Source organism: Notothenia rossii (assembly GCF_949606895.1).
Source record: "Notothenia rossii genome assembly, chromosome: 10".
Lineage (NCBI taxonomy): Eukaryota > Metazoa > Chordata > Actinopteri > Perciformes > Nototheniidae > Notothenia > Notothenia rossii.
The window spans coordinates 46,323,273-46,339,944 of NC_136908.1; the positions used below are offsets into that span (position 1 = coordinate 46,323,273).

General features: G+C 43.0%; 1 protein-coding gene across 1 annotated transcript; it reads right to left on the reverse strand.

Annotated features, from left to right (window-relative positions):
- Window positions 1-148: 148 nt before the first annotated feature.
- On the reverse strand, window positions 149-15,932 carry klhdc10 (kelch domain containing 10). The gene is made up of 9 exons (XM_079656354.1): window positions 15,688-15,932; window positions 3,824-4,045; window positions 3,578-3,732; window positions 3,321-3,469; window positions 3,144-3,228; window positions 2,920-2,986; window positions 2,792-2,839; window positions 2,517-2,656; window positions 149-2,085 (listed from the first exon to the last, which is right to left on the reverse strand). The coding sequence occupies exons 1-9, from the start codon at window positions 15,776-15,778 to the stop codon at window positions 1,876-1,878; spliced, it is 1,167 nt and encodes a 388-aa protein (XP_079512480.1). The 5' UTR covers window positions 15,779-15,932; the 3' UTR covers window positions 149-1,875.
- Between the last annotated feature and the right edge of the window lie 740 nt (window positions 15,933-16,672).

Consider the following 16,672-nt stretch of genomic DNA (forward strand, 5'->3'; position numbering starts at 1 on the left):
GTATGTCCAAATAACAGGACACAGTACATGCCTGTTATAGCTTAGATTAAATGTTTTCTATGGCTGGACATGGCAACATTAACTCGTGCAAAACCTAGAACAACATTTCTCATCATGCTTATGTTCAGTGAAGCAACGGGAACCGAGGTTCAGAGAGCTATTCACAGAACCTTTTATTGACAGTACTCACAACATTCATACAAGCCTACTGGACAACATTTTAGTGGTCACCTTTAAAGCTATTTCCTAAAGTAAAGGTTTGATGTTTATAAAAAAAAGCAGGTCATGACATCATGCACAGAGCAGTGAGTTATGCAGAAGGAAAATAAAGGGCAAGGGAAAGAAGAGCAGGCAGATCAAACGTCTCTTCCTGGGCCTCTCCTTATCTCTTAGCACTCATCACTTTGTTCAAGTTGCAACATCATCTGGCATCTGATCAAATCATGAGTTAAACATAGCAACTGTAATGAACTCAGTCACTTGACAGGCCCAATGTGATGCATCCTGAAGTCTACTAGCTCTGGCCATTAACAGCTAAATCAAAGCCTCTGCATCCTTTAAACAGGATCCAAAATCACTATTTTTCACAGAGTGATTTTATGTAAATGATCACGTTTCAATGTTCACTAACTTTTTAACAAAAACTATTGCATGCCTACACAGATCTTTTACTGCCAATATTTCAGCCTCATTCAAGTTTGAAAAAGGCACTGCAGTATAACAAATGTTTGAGCTTGCTTCTAAATCAACCCTTCTGCAAAACAGTATCAACAGAGAGGGAGTAATAGTGAGCAGAGTTAAGTCTTTATTTGATAAAAGCATTTAGAATTAAGTTTAAAGAGCACCAAATTCACAGTGATGTGTTGCATGGTTTGGTGTACAAATGAGAGCTGCAAGGAAACGGGGTGAAATTCTTTTGAACTTTTTTGCAGATGGTTTTTCCAACTAGGCTGTATGATGGAGAGATCTGGAAACACAAGGCTCAGACATCGGCAAAACCTGCATTCACCCTTTCACAAACTAAGAGCATACAGTGTTCCTAACTTACAACATCTTGACCATGATCATTTCCAAGGCATACCATAACTTTAAAATCAAAATAAATGTTTTTCCTTCCCTTTAGACAAACACAGGTTTTAATAGATTTTCATACCATAAAGATATAACAAATAAAAAGGCTGCCTGGTAGGTTGCAAACACATTTAAAAATCTAAAACAACGTCAGCCGAAATGAAAATCATACATGAGACTTGAATTCAATTGGCTAAATATTTGCATGGTCTTTAGCAAAACCACTGGCTGACACTTATTGACTGAAGGTGAGCTGCTTATAGGATCTATAAAAAAAAAAGAAGAGGAAAATGTCCACAAGTATGTAAAACAAAGTGCAAACCGCGATACCGGGCGACGAGAAGATCCCCAGGAAAACTGATTTAGTCCTTCAAATAAATACACATGCATTCGTCCTTTGCACAGAATTCTTAAAAGTACTAGAGTAGGCAGATTTGTTTTATAATGGGGGGGCAGTCGTTGAAGACAAGACGTGGCAAGATAATCCGGGTGTCACAGGTTGGAGGTTGAGGAGCAGGATTTCATGTTTAGCTTGACCCAAAGGCATCATGTAAGGAACCGTGGTGGCTGGGGAAATCCATTAAACATTCCATATTTATTTTCTTTATTATCACTAAAACTGCGAAAGAAATAAGAACAAAAAAAAAGGCATCCGATTGTTTTTGGTTTTAAGGCGGGGCTACGTTAGGCGGGGGAAGGAGCGGGCATTTCCCCAGAATTTAGCTCTGAATCAAATGCTGTGCTCTGTCCGACTTTGTCTCCTCCCAGTCCGTCCATTTATTTGTCCGTCCTCTACTGTGTGGCCTATTTCAAGCGCTCAATGAGTTCCTGTGTGAGGCCCAGGTTGAGCAGCTGCATTGTGGGTAGTGAAGTCAGATGGGGAAAGGACTTGAGAAGCTTCTCCCAGCAGAGCTCCAGCAGGCTGGGCCCAGCCAGCCAGATCTTAAACAGAGAGCCAGTTCTCTTGTTCTCATGGATGTTCACCACACCACCGTGGATGTACATACAGCCAGCCTAGGGAGGGAAGGAGAAATATTATATATCTACTAGAGATAATACCTTTAGGTTCTGAGATGCCCCTTTGGAGTGTGACTGACAATTATTTCAGTTCGTTTTGTGCAGTTAAAACATTGAAAAAGTTTAAATATAGGCTCATTAAATACCATCTGATAGAAAGTACAGTATTTCTCAGTCACTCACATTTCCCCTCATTTTGCTTTGATTACAGAACTTAAAATACTTTATCTAGTAGGAAGTTTGACAAACATTAAGGGATTTGTTCTCAGCATTTAAAAAGGAATTTCATGGCTTACATTACTTTTATCAACATTTATCACACTTCTCTTCACTTCGTCTAAATGAAGAGGATTGAGCAACTGTGTTCCCCTCAAACTGCGGTTCATTATTTGAACATGAATGCGTAGACTAAAGACTGGTGTACTAACTGGAGTGACAGCAGCACAGTGGAAGTAGGCGGGCTCAGGCATCACTGCTGGTAGTTTACTCCACTCGAAAGTCTGCAGGTTGATCTTCCACAGATCAGATAATATCAATTCCCCGTTGTAGCCTCCACAGATAAATACATCTACGACAGAGAAAAAAGAACTGTCAGACACCGTTGTACTACCAAAACACTTACAAATACGCAGATGTGATATCAAATGGCGGAATAACAGAAGTAGGATTTTTATCAGATGATATTGGTTGCAGAGTTGCTCACCGTTTCGAATTTGTACACAGCTATGGCACCTCCTGGGAGCAGGATACCCTGTCAGAAGCACAGATACTTTTAGAATGGCTTTTATGGGAGAACAAAAACTGGCTCAGTTTATAGTACGGAATACAGACCTATTTTGTCCTGAGGTTTAGTTGTAATCTCCTCCCAGGAATTTGTCTCCAGATTGTAAGCATGTATCTATTAAACAGACACAATAATTACTGTGAAGCAAACGGAGTGTTAACATGGATTTGTGTACAAAATGAAATGGTAACAAACAGTGATAAGCATTTTGAATTCTGGCTGGCACACAGTAAAATCTGTTTGGTAAGTTATACCCTTATTGATGTTGTACCTTGTCCAGAGGGTAAGATGTCCAGGAAGTTCCTCCTCCTAGAATGTAGATCCTCTGTCCGTCATGTGCTATTTCATGCCTGTACCTGTAACAAATACAACATCGTGTCATGGAGATTTACTTACATCTCTAGCTATGTTTGATCCTTCAGCACATTCAGGGGTCATGTAGACTTACCGTTCCTCAGGCAGGTCGTCTGGAGGGTTGTTGGGCTTGAGATGAATCCACTCCCTGGTGGTCAGGTCCAGCCTGTGCAGATCTGTGCTGTAGATGTAGCCCGTTGTCCCCCCAAATACGTACAGAAAGCCATTTATAATAACCATTGCCTGAAGGAGGAAAGATATAAACAGACCTCAGTCTCTACAATATTTCAAATCCCTACTTTTAAATTTGAACCAGAGTTAATCACATGGCAGGGTGATTTATGAGGTTACCTGTCCATATATTCTGTTGGGCTTCTTTCCCCGACAGTTGAGCAGTGACCACCGCTTGTACTTCACGTTACAAACATGTACGTCGTTACCATTATTTTCCCCAAAGGGGATCCCGGTGCCGCCAAACACCAGGAGGTTGTTTCCGTGCAAAACAGCTAAAGCAACACAGGAACACCAATCTCAATTTTAAACATTTTGGAACAGAAAACTTGATTGTGTTTTTGTAATGTTGAAACAATGTTTCACCTGACATTGACGCCAGCTCTGTTGGCATATAGCCGTCTGTTTGGATCTGCTGCCAGCAGCCCGTGGCAAAGTGGTACCTCCACAGCTCCCTGAACAGGGGGTAGTCTTCATTCTCTGAACCTCCTGACTCATCGTAGTCAGGGTTGTACCCTCCAAACACATAAAGGTTTGTGTTGTCGGCAACACAGCGATGCCCACTGCGGGCAGGGGGAGTACGGTGGCCTGGAGAGGGAGGAATATATTTTAATGAGGAGAGTGACAGAGGTACCAGACAGTTGGCTAAACATCCGCACAAAAAGATACGAGAAAAAAACTGAAATACAAGTTAGTTTAACTAAGTTAAACTATCTCTATTTGCACTAACTAAATAACATAAAATGACCTAAGGAATGTTTAATGGAGGCATGGTCGAAAAGCACAGATACAAATTTAACACAACAAAAGTTATACTTAGTTTTCTTATTTATGTCTGAAACCTAATAAAATATTCCTGAATCGCAGCAGACCATGATTAACTGCAACACTTCTATCATTACATTACATTAGATTGGCAGATGGTTTTGTCCAAAAGACAACAAGGGCAACAAACTCTAGAGCGAAATCTGTTCAGAAATCTTAAGCACAACTGTTCAAAAATAAACAGCTAAGTGTTCAGACAGCTATACATGACTAAATACCTAGAGTTAGTGTTTCATTCACTTTTGACATGTGAGACGAGCACAAACCTCTACCAACATAGCTGGAAGACAGAGGGGGGGAAAGGCTGCTCCTTTGGGCCACATTTGTCAGTGGTTAGAGGTCTGTTAGAACTATTCATTTCTAGAACTGCTACTCTGTAAAAACTAATAACCTAGGTCATTTTGAAGTAGTCATTCTGAGAAGTCTACTGGATTCAGGTCTGTTCTGCCATCCGCAGTGGGCATCCCCTGCAAAGGTTTGAATGTGTTATACAAACAATTACCGGTTGCCTTGTCACAGAAAATCTGCTCGACAAAATACGTGTCTTTTTTGTTTTCCTGCGATGATGGTTCTTCAGGACTGCCTCTTAAGGCCCAGATACACCGGCCAGTCACCTGAGAAGACGCCGACACCGACTGTTGCGTCGCCGGACTCTCCTGCGTATTTGCCGACTTCGCGCACTGGAACACACCGCAAATCCGAGCCGAGCACGTATGAACTGCGTATGCGTGAGTGGCAATAACTCTCCTTACCAGCAGGCGGCGGTAGTGTCTATTCATCATTCAAAAGAGGCAACAACCGGAACAACCGGACGACAGAGAAGAAGAACTGACTCCGTGATATAAACAAACAACAAATAGCGTTTTTCTTTCCATTTTCACTCTCGTCCATTGAAAACATGAACGAACAGGAGCTCTATAAACCGATGAGGTGAAATAGCCGTCCGTGTGTGTTCCATCTTCCATTTTAAATCCTTTGTTTACCTCCCTCACTTCCGTTAACGCTTCTCATGCACTGATTCACTAGCTGAACAGCCAATCAGTGTTATCCCTTTGTCCGACTTCCGGTGGTGTTCCCGACGCCGATTCAACATGTTGAATCGGCAAGAAAAGGCGTCGGGTCGGCAGAAAAGACCCGACGGTGCGGCGCACACCACTCCGAATAGGGCGTGCCCACGCTCATGTTCGGCCCGACTCCCATTTACTGCCGATTTCGGGCCGGTGTATCTGGGCCTCTAAGCTCAAATCACACTCTCGCAGACTTTTCCGGTGATTCTAAAGTAGATGACAATGTATGTGTGTCGATTAAGAGGAAAAGATGCCTGTTTTTTGTTGTTGCTATTACTGTCAGGAAATGTACAACCTAACCCTGGTCCGCCCAGTAGTAGTAGTCAGATCGCTACTCCTGCTGATTTTAAAGCTAGGTCTGGGTTGGGTTTCATCCATTTGAATGTGCACAGTCTGTTAGGTAAACTAGATTTTGTCCGCATTTGGGCGAGCTCGACTGACGCCGACGTCATTGTTTTATCAGAAACATGGCTAAATAAATCTATTTTGGCCTCTGACATTGCCTTAAATGGTTATAATGTGTATCATTCCGACCGGCCTAATAAAGGTGGTGGCGTTGCCATTTATGTTAAGAATAAGTTCAGTGTATCCACATTAGCTTCCAAATCTATCAGTAAGCAATTCTAATTTTTCGCCCTAAATATAGAACTGGCAAAGGGGCAACAGGTCATGGTGGTGGGCTGTTACAGACCCCCCATCAGCTGTCAAGGACTCCTTGTCTTCGCTAGCAAATCTTTTATCGCAACTTAGCTACAAGGAAATAGTGCTACTTGGAGATTTTAACTGGGACTAGTTAAATGCAGTGTCAGACGATTTTAAAAATCTTTGTATCTCTTTACATTTTACTCAGATTGTTGACAGTACTACTCGCCCTAACATTAAGTCCCCTAATAAATCTTCCCTAATACCTCATTCACACCAACGCAACTCCGGTTCAAGCTCCGTGCTAGAGCTTTTCAGGTTCAGAACCGGTTCTTAGGTTTAACTCCGGCTCTTTTCACACTGCCCAGAGTCCGACTGGTGCTGCGTCATTGCGTCATCGTTTGCGTCATGATGTAACCGTTTGCGTGCCTGCTTCATAAAGCCTGCCCGCGCGGAAACCCCTCACAGCTGACACCGACAACAACAACAATGGCCGATTGTGCTCCAGCTTCCTCTGTACCTCTTCGGAAGACCAGACTCCCAGTAGGTAGCTGGTCTCTTCAGTGGACCACTGCTGCTTGTTAAGTTTCTCCATCGTTGTGTACAAACTGGAAAAAACGCCAGCTTTTTGTTGTTGTTCAGGAGTTGATCCCGCCCCTGCCCCTGCCACCGCATCGACGTAAGCGTGACGTATGTGGTGCTTTTGCTCTGGCCGGACAATTTTTTGGTGCTTGAAACGAACCGGATTCCAGAGCTAAGAGGCTGCTCCGCTGCGGTGTGAAGAGGAAAACCCGGTGCGTTTCAAGCTCCAGCTCCGAACCGGCCCTGATACACTGTTGGTGTGAATGAGGTATAATTGATCTCATTCTAACTAATGTTCCCTCTAATACTCATCTGTGGGAGTATTTGCGAATGATGTGAGGGACCACTGTGCTGTAGCCACAATTAGGGACACATAAGGTCCAAAAGGTTAAACCTCACATTATTATTAAGAGAGACATAAAACATTTTGTGGAGCAGGGTTTTGTTCATGATCTGTTTGGATTTGATTGGGGAAAAAATCGATCTGTGTGCTGATGTAGAAACTGTATGGTCTTATTTTTATCTTGGTTTTATGGAGATCATTGATAGACATCTTAGTTATGTTCTCTGTATTTTATATGTTTGTGTTACGTTGCTGCCTTCTTGGGCAGGTCAGCATTGCAAATGAGATTCTATCTCAATGCTTTTATCTGGTTAAATAAAACATTTTTAATACACCCCTGCGTAAATTTAGAGTAAAGGGGCGAGACATTCCTTGGTTTTCTGCTGAACTGTCTAGTCTCCTGCATGAGAGAAACAAGGCCTGGGCAAAGGCTAGGCAATCAGACTCAGAGGTAGAATGGCTGCGTTTTAGGCAGCTAAGGAATAGCTTCACTTCACATGTCAAAAGTGCTAAGTCGAAGTACTATTTGTCAGTTACCACAGAAAACCTACATAATCCTAGGAAATTTTGGAAAGCCATAAAATCGATATCCACTGGTGAGATCCGTAATGAGCTACCTCCGTGCCTTACCACAGCATCTGGCACTATATCGGACAGGGCCACCATGCTAAATTGCTTTAATAAGCATTTTGTGTCCTGTGGCTCTCCGTTTGATTCTGTGACTAACTTTGCTTCTGCATACCCCAATCCGTGACTCTGAACAATGTGGTCTGGAAAACCCTTTCAGTTTTATTCCTTTTACTGTTAATGTTGTTGATGAAGCCTTATCTAAGTTAGATCCTAAGAAACCGGCTGGCCCGGACAACGTAGAACCTTTCTTTTTAAAGATAGCTGCAGATTTTATTGCTCCTTCTCTCACTACTCTTTTTAACCTCTCCCTCAACACAAATGCAATTCCAAAAGTATGGAAGTCAGCTTATGTCTTGCCTTTACTAAAAGGAGGGGAGGCAACTATTTTAAATAACTATAGGCCAATTTCTAAATTGTCAGTTCTGGCGAAGATGCTCGAACGCCTAGTGAGTGAACAAGTAAAGGAGTTTTTATGTAAAAATAATATCCTGTCTAAACATCAGTCAGGCTTCAGAAAGCAACATAGAAAGCCAAATATGAATTATTATCGTCTGATAAGACAGAACGTATGTTGATGAAATCACGAGGTCTTGTTAATGAACATGGGGAAAAGGCTGGCAGAATGTTAGCGCACCAATTAAAATGTAAGTACTCTGACCAACAGATTCCACAAATTAAAAGAGAAAACGGGGAGATTACAACTGACCCCCTCGAAATCAATGAGACTTTCAGGGCATTTTATTCGAAATTATACACCTCTGAGGCACCCAACGATAATACCAATATGCAACATTTCTTCCTAAATGTAAGTGCCCCTGTTATCAACCCTGTTCATAAAGTAGAATTAGAACTACCTCTTCTACACACCGACATTTGGAACGCCATCACAGCCATGCAAAGCGGTAAGGCTCCGGGCCCTGATGGATACCCCATTGAATTCTACAAAACATTTTCAACCAAATTTACTCCACTTATCTTGGAAATGTTTATTGACTCAATGGATAATGGGGCCCTGCCACAGACACTCACAGAGGCATCCACAACACTTCTACCAAAACCGGGGAAGGACAGAACAGAATGTGGAACATATCGCCCCATCTCGTTGTTAAATAGCAATATCAAGATATTAGCTAAAGCAATTGCCCGGCGCCTAGAGTCCGTCACAGATGAGGTGATCTCCCCTGACCAAACAGGCTTCATGTCGGGTCGCCACTGGGGGGGGGGGGGGGGTACCAGAGGTGGTTATCTCCCTGGATGTGGAGAAAGCTTTTGACAGAGTAGAGTGGGCATATTTATTTGAATGTCTGAAGGCTTTTGGCTTTGGACCCACATTTATTGCATGGATCAGACTCCTATACTCATCACCTAAGGCATCGGTTGTTACAAACGGGAAGCGCTCCACATTTTTCTCATTGTCGAGAGGAACACGCCAAGGGTGCCCACTGAGTCCACTTTTGTTTGCGTTCGCCATCGAGCCTTTGTCTATCATGCTAAAATCTTCTCCAACAATAAATGGAATTTTTAGATGGGGGAGGGAACACAAGGTTGCGCTGTATGCCGACGACCTTTTGTTGTATCTGTCCGACCCGGTGCGTTGCATTGCATTTCCCATATAGTTCAGATGTTGCATAGATTCGGTAGCTTTTCGGGATATAAGATCAACCTCACTAAAAGCGAATGTTTTCTGGTGAACAACCTAGCTCTTGCAATCCCACAATGTGACTTGCCCTTCCCTTTGTCTAAACCTGGCTTCAAGTATTTGGGAATTAATATTACACGGTCCTTCTCTCAACTATACCAAAAAAACTTCACACCCCTCGTTAATAAATTAAAAGATGATTTACAGAGATGGAGGTCTGTTAATCTATCTCTGGCAGGGAAGATCAACTGTATTAAGATGAACGTTCTACCCCGATTCCTCTACCTTTTTCAATGTCTCCCTATATTTCTCCCAAAGTCCTTTTTTCTGTCTATTGATAAGTCCATATCGTCATTCCTTTTGGGGGATAAAGTCCCTAGAATAAAGAAAAGACTTCTGCAACGACATCGATCCCAGGGTGGACTGGGCTTACCAAATTTGCTTTATTATCACTGGGCTGCCAATATTCAGAAGATTATATATTGGGTCCATTCACCAATGCCATCTTGGTGCGAAATTGAAAATGCATCATGCCTCTCTACATCCCTCTGTGCCTTGGTTACCTCTAAACTCCCTCTATCTACCCCACGCTACACCTCTAACCCGGTGGTTGTCAATACCTTACGAATTTGGTCACAATTTCGTCGCCATTTTGGTCTGAAAGATTTCTCTAGCCTAGCCCCTATCTGTAATAATCACCTTTTTGCCCCTGCTAGAATAAACAATAGTTTCGCATTGTGGAAAAGACTCGGTCTCTCCAAATGTAAAGATCTCTATAATGAGGGCATCTTCTCCACCTTTAATCACCTCTCTCAAAAATGTAACCTTCCCCGCTCAAACCATTTCCGATACCTCCAGGTACGACTTTTCATACAAAATGTGGATCCAAACTTCCCCAATACACCACAACCTTCTGCTATAGATGACATCCTCCAATCTAAAAGGCCTCATTTCGAGAATCTATTCCAGCATAAAATCCCTAGGAGACACTTCCATCGACAAAATTAGAGAGAAATGGGAAGAGGAGCTAGGAGACGGAATACCTGATGACTTATGGACTGAGGCTCTGACAAGAGTTAACGGGAGCACATCGTGTGCATCTAGGTGTAATCCAGTTTAAGGTCTTGCATCGTATATACCTCTCCAAATCTAGGCTGGCCAGAATCTACCCTAACGTAGATGAGAACTGTGGTAGATGTCATAATGCTCCAGCAACGCTAACACTATGTTTTGGTCTTGCCCCTTGTTGTTTGATTTTTGGTCAGTAGTTTTCAGGACCCTTTCACAGGCACTAGATTTGGCTCTACAACCTAACGCCTATTCAGCTATCTTTGGCACAGCGCCAGCTGACCAGCGGATAAGTAACAAGCATAAAGACACTATGGCATTTGCCACTCTACTTGCCCGTAGGAGGATTTGTTTTGTTGGAAATCCCCCAAACCACCGAACTCTTCCTTATGGTTGACTGACCTTATGCTCAACTTAAGTCTTGAGAAGATTAAATACACACTTAGGGGTTCCAAATACCGCTTCTACTCTACCTGGAACCCAGTAATATCCTTTTTCAACAAACTAAAAACCCTCCCTGATAACGCATGTGTGTTGGAGGTTGAGGGATGACATGATAACACACAGCCCAACACGACCATCTAATTTATCCTCACGTAGAAATGAATCGCACTTTATTTTTATATAACTCTTTGTCTACTTACTTTTACCTGTCTTTTGCCTTCATTACCTGACTTCATTATTGCTGTTATTATTATTTACTTGTTTACTTATGTATACCTGTCTGTTGCCTTCATTACCTACCATCATTGTTGTTATTATTATGTGTCTGTTTATGTACATTTACTTACTTACTATGCTGGGATGCACAACCCGGGATTTGGTTGGGTGGGGGGAGGGGTTGGGTGGATGAAAAAAGAAAAAGATAAGTCATGTTTCTGTATATCTGTCTTGTCCACCTTTTTCTCAATAAAAACAAAGTAAAAAAAAGAAAAAGAAAGCAACATAGCACCATCACTGCGACAATGAAAGTGGTGAATGACATTACGAGTATCTTAGACAATAAGCAGAGTTGTGCAGCTCTATTTATTGACCTTTCGAAAGCGTTTGATACCGTCGATCATCGCATCTTAAAGCAGAGGCTACTCAGTATTGGCATATCCAGCCATGCAGTGGGGTGGTTTGTGAACTACCTCTCTGAAAGTTCCCAATGTGTTCACTTTGATGGGCTGTCTTCTGAGTGGTTAAACATTGCTAATGGTGTTCCTCAAGGTTCTGTTTTAGGTCCACTTTTATTCTCCATATATATCAACAGTTTAGGTGAAAATGTGGATGAAGCTACTTTACATTTCTATGCGGACGATACCGTTATGTACTGTGCAGGTCCCTCCATTCAGGAGGCTGCTGTTAAATTACTGGCTGTTTTTAACATTATTCAGACTCAGCTCGCTGAGCTTAAGCTTCTTTTAAATATTGAGAAAACCAAGGTGATGCTATTTTCAAAAGCTAAAAAGGCACCAGAGCCTGTTTTAGATATTGTTACTATGCAAGGACAAGTACTAGAAATGGTTGCCTGTTATAAATACCTAGGTATCTGGCTTGATGATTGTCTTACTTTTAAACTCCATGTCAATAACCTGCTTAAAAAGCTGAGGGTTAGGCTACATTTCTTTTTCAGAAACAAGTCCTGTTTCTCACTTGAGGCCAGGAAAAGGCTAGTCACTGTGACCTTTTGACCTGTGCTGGACTATGGTGATTTGTTGTATATGAATGCACCTGCCTATTGCCTGAACAAGTTAGATGCCGCCTATCACAGCGCACTGAGATTTGTCACTAATTGTAAAGCACTTACAGATCACTGTACCCTGTATGCCATTGCCAAGCAGGTTTGCCATCAATTACTGTAAAGAGGCTCAGTCATTGGTACACGTTTATTTATAAAGCCATGTTGGGTAAACTCCCGTATTATATATCCTCTCTGATAACACAGAGAGTTGCAAGCAGCTATTGTCTGAGATCGCATGATGTAGTATTGTTAGATGTGCCAAAAGCAAGGACTGTCTTAGGTAAGAGAGCTTTTATGTGCGCAGCTCCACTTGCTTGGAACAATCTTCAGCCAGAATTGAAACTGAGCAATCTCATTCCTCTGCATGCTTTTAAAGCTAGGCTAAGTGAAATGCTCGTTGATACTATGGGCACTTGTAAATGTCTATAACTATGTAAATGTATACTTTAAATATAATGTATGATGTCCTTTATTGTTTTATGTTTAATTTGGAACCTATATGCTGCAGGTCTCCAGGTCTCATCTCCTCTCACACATCCCTGAAACTGGCCCTCCCGCTGTACTTCTCAGAGACTTCAACCTCCAGACAGGGAAGATAGCTGAACTAACATCTCTTTTAACCGCCTTTACTTTCTCACCATCCCCACCAACTCATAACGCTGGCAATGTCCTTGATCTCATATTCTCAAGGAACTGCTCTACTTCTAACCTCTCTGTAAACCCACTCTACACATCCGATCACTTCTTCATTTCATTCTCTCTACCCCTTTCCAAACATAACAAACTAATCTCTTCTAACTCTGCACCTGTCCGCCGTAACCTCCGTTCCCTCTCTCCCTCTACCTTTGCCTCATCGGTGCTCTCAGCCCTCCCTTCCTCTGACTCGTTCCAACTCCTGCCTCCAAACTCTGCTGCAGAAACCCTCCTCTCTACTCTCTCATCTTCTCTGGACTCTCTCTGTCCTCTCACATCTCGGCAGGCTCGTCAGTCCCCTCCCGCTCCCTGGCTAAATGACGCACTGCGTGCTAATAGAACCGTCCTTCGGGCAGCAGAGCGGAAAAGGTGGAAATCCAAACACCATGACGACCTCCTAACCTATCAGGCTCTCCTCTCCTCTTTCTCTGCTTCCATCTCTCAGGCAAAAAGCACTTTCTTTCAAGATAAGATCCAATCTTCCTATTCCAATCCCAAAAAACTATTTTCCATCTTCTCCACCCTCTTGGACCCCCCCAAAGCCCTTTCCCCCTCCTCCCTTCTGTCAAGCGACTTTGTTAACCACTTTGAAAAAAAGGTTGATGATATTCGCTCTTCTTTTTCTGACTCACCTTTACTCACCGCTGGGTCACCAGACCCTCCCTTCACCCACAGACTGACCTCCTTTTCCCCTCTCTCTCCAAGTGAGGTTCTTACCCTCGTTACCTCTGCCCGTCCTACCACCTGTCCTCTGGACCCTATCCCCTCAAACCTCCTTCAGACTATCGCTCCTGATATTTGACCGTTTCTCACCCATTTCATCAACACTTCTCTAACTTCTGGTCACTTTCCAAACAGTCTCAAGGAGGCAAGAGTAAACCTTCTCCTAAAGAAACCCACTCTCAACCTGTCTGATGTTATAAACTACAGGCCTGTCTCTCTCCTCCCGTTCCTGTCTAAAACACTTGAACGCGCTGTCTTTAAACAACTCTCCTGTTATCTCCATCAGAACAACCTTCTTGTTCCGCACCAGTCTAGTTTCAAGGCAGGTCACTCAACAGAAACTGCCCTCTTTGCTGTCACTGAGGAACTGCACACGGCTAAAGCAGCCTCCCTCTCCTCTGTCATCATCCTTTTGGACCCGTCTGCTGCATTCGACACGGTGAATCATCAGATCCTCCTTCGCACTCTCCAAGAACTTGGAGTTTCAGGCTCTGCACTTTCCCTCCTCACCTCATACCTCAAAGACCGCACCTACAGGGTAACTTGGAGAGGGTCCGAGTCCTACCCTTGTCAATTAACTACAGGGGTCCCTCAGGGCTCTGTCCTTGGTCCCCACCTCTTCTCCTTGTACACAAACTCGCTCGGATCAATCATTAGCCCGCATGGTTTTTCATACCACTGCTACGCTGACGACACCCAATTAATTCTGTCCTTTCCCCGCTCAGAGACCCAGGTCGTCGCACGCATCTCTGCTTGTCTAGCAGACATCTCTCAGTGGATGTCTGCTCATCATCTCAAGCTCAACCTTGACAAGACTGAAGTGTTTTTCCTTCCGGGAAAAGATTGTCCCACTCTTGACCTAACAATCAACATCGGCACCTCTGTTGTTTCCCCGACTCAGACTGCAAGGAATCTGGGTGTGACCCTAGATAACAAACTGTCCTTCACTGCAAATATAGCTGCTACAACCCGCTGCTGCAGATACACTCTTTACAAAATCAGGAGGATACATCCCCAGCTGACCCAGAAAGCGACGCAGGTTCTGGTCCAGGCTTTCGTCATCTCACGCCTAGACTACTGCAACTCCCTCCTGGCTGGTCTACCTGCATGTGCCATCCGACCTCTGCAGCTCATCCAGAATGCAGCGGCTCGTTTGGTCTTCAACCTTCCTAAATTCTCCCACACCACGCAGCTCCTCCGCTCCTTTCACTGGCTTCCGGTAACTGCTAGAATCCACTTCAAGACACTGGTACTTGCGTACCATGCTGCGAATGGATCTGGCCCTTCCTACATCCAGGACATGGTTAAACCGTACACCCCAGCACGTGCACTCTGCTCTGCATCAGCCAAACAGCTCGCTGCACCCGCACTGCGAGGGGGACCCAAGTTCCCATCAGCAAAAACACGTGGTTTTGCTATCCTGGCTCCAAAATGGTGGAATGAGCTCCCAATTGACATCAGGACAGCAGAAAGCTTACAAAACTTCCGGCGCAGACTGAAAACTCATCTCTTTCGACTCCACTTCGAGCGATAGAATTACTAACAAAGTACTTATATACTAATAAAGGGCTGGCTTATCTAAAGCCAGTTGAGTAGCACTTGAAATGTTTGGCTCTATGAAACCTGATGTACTTATATGATTCTGTTTTCTTCAAGTTTGTACTTTGTTGGTCGAACGCACTTATTGGATAAAAGCGTCAGCTAAATGCAATGTAATGTAATGTAAAATGGAAATACTCAATTAAAGTACAAGAACCTCAAAATTGTAATAAGTATAGTATTTGAGTAAATGTACTTAAAACCAATGATTTTCTGGAGATAATGATTATTCTTGTTATTAATACGTGTTACCCAGTAACGATTCACAGCCCTGACTCAACTAAAACATAAACTCAAAGCATTGAGGTGTGTGCAGGTCTATAAACCTAGCTAATACTCGTTGACTGTGTTGCGGGACATATTGCTATTAGTGGACCGTGTCGGTCAAATATAGTGTTTTACCAATAATTAAACACTATGATAGCCCTTTTTAATACATTAAGTAACACGTATTATCTTGGACATGGTGTGTAAAAGGCTATTTAAGATACAGAATAGCCGAATGTTGCTAGCTTGAACACAGAGCTTAGCAATGTCACCAGTAAGGGCAACGTCTGAATTATGTAAATGTAAAGCTGACATAGTATGTGGAGCAGATGATCTCAGTCTCACATTTTGAATTTGACAGGCAAAATGTGCCATGGTTGAGGTTTAACCTGTCGTTAGCATGTGTAGCTAATGTTGTTGACCGACCTGCTAACGTCTCCCCGTGAGGCGGCCTGTGTGTCAGCTTCTCGAATTTATTCAGCTGGTCTCGCGTGCGAGCTCCTTCAGCGTCCGACATCTTTCCCCCGTTATAATCCAGTCCTGGAGAACTTCACATCAAATAAAAACAACATAAAGTGCTGATAAAACATTCTAAATCGTTTCACGTCTCAGTCAGTATGAAGCCATTCACAAATGTTACCCCCTGGCCGTGAGGCACCTGACCAATCAGAGGGCTTGTTATTGGGACGTGGCGTCATTAGAGGTGGGCGGGGCTACGCGTTTCAGCGGTCGGTCTCCACAACAACAACAACCGGTAGTTTTCTCTCTGTCCAACAAGTGCGGTGCACGGACCTCAGACGCTGGAGAGTATTAATCTTGCGGAAAGTTTCTCACTTAGCAGAGCTGAAGGCAGTATTTAGAAGAATAAAACATTGAGTCCAAAGTCCTCCAGCTAAGAAGTTATAGTGTAACGTTATGGGTTCATAGTAATCTAGTTAGCCTTTTTCATTTTATGTAAACATATCTTCATGTCATTAAACTCCCCAAATCCTTAGAAATATTACCATGCACATGACCTTAAAGAACTAAATTTTTAGTAGCTGCCCTGAACAAAATAAAATCATAAAATGAAGTTTAAATAATCTCTATATCTGAGAAAACAATATTTTCAGATATCCACCCCATATCCACTGATAAACCTCTGACTACACAGTCACCTTTCACTTGAGTTGGGGTCTGTCTGTTCAAAATGACTAAACAGTGCCCTCCATAGGATATGTCTATATATTTTTCCTATGATAGATGGGCAGGTGTTCTGCCCTGTTGGATGGAACTGGATTACCAAAAGAAAAAGGAAACCTGTGGCATTGCAAATAAAGCATGTGCGTGCGTTATTTATGTTTTTGGCAACATTTATTTAAAAATCTGCAGATGAGGTGGAGTATACCTGTTCACTCCATACAAAGCAGGA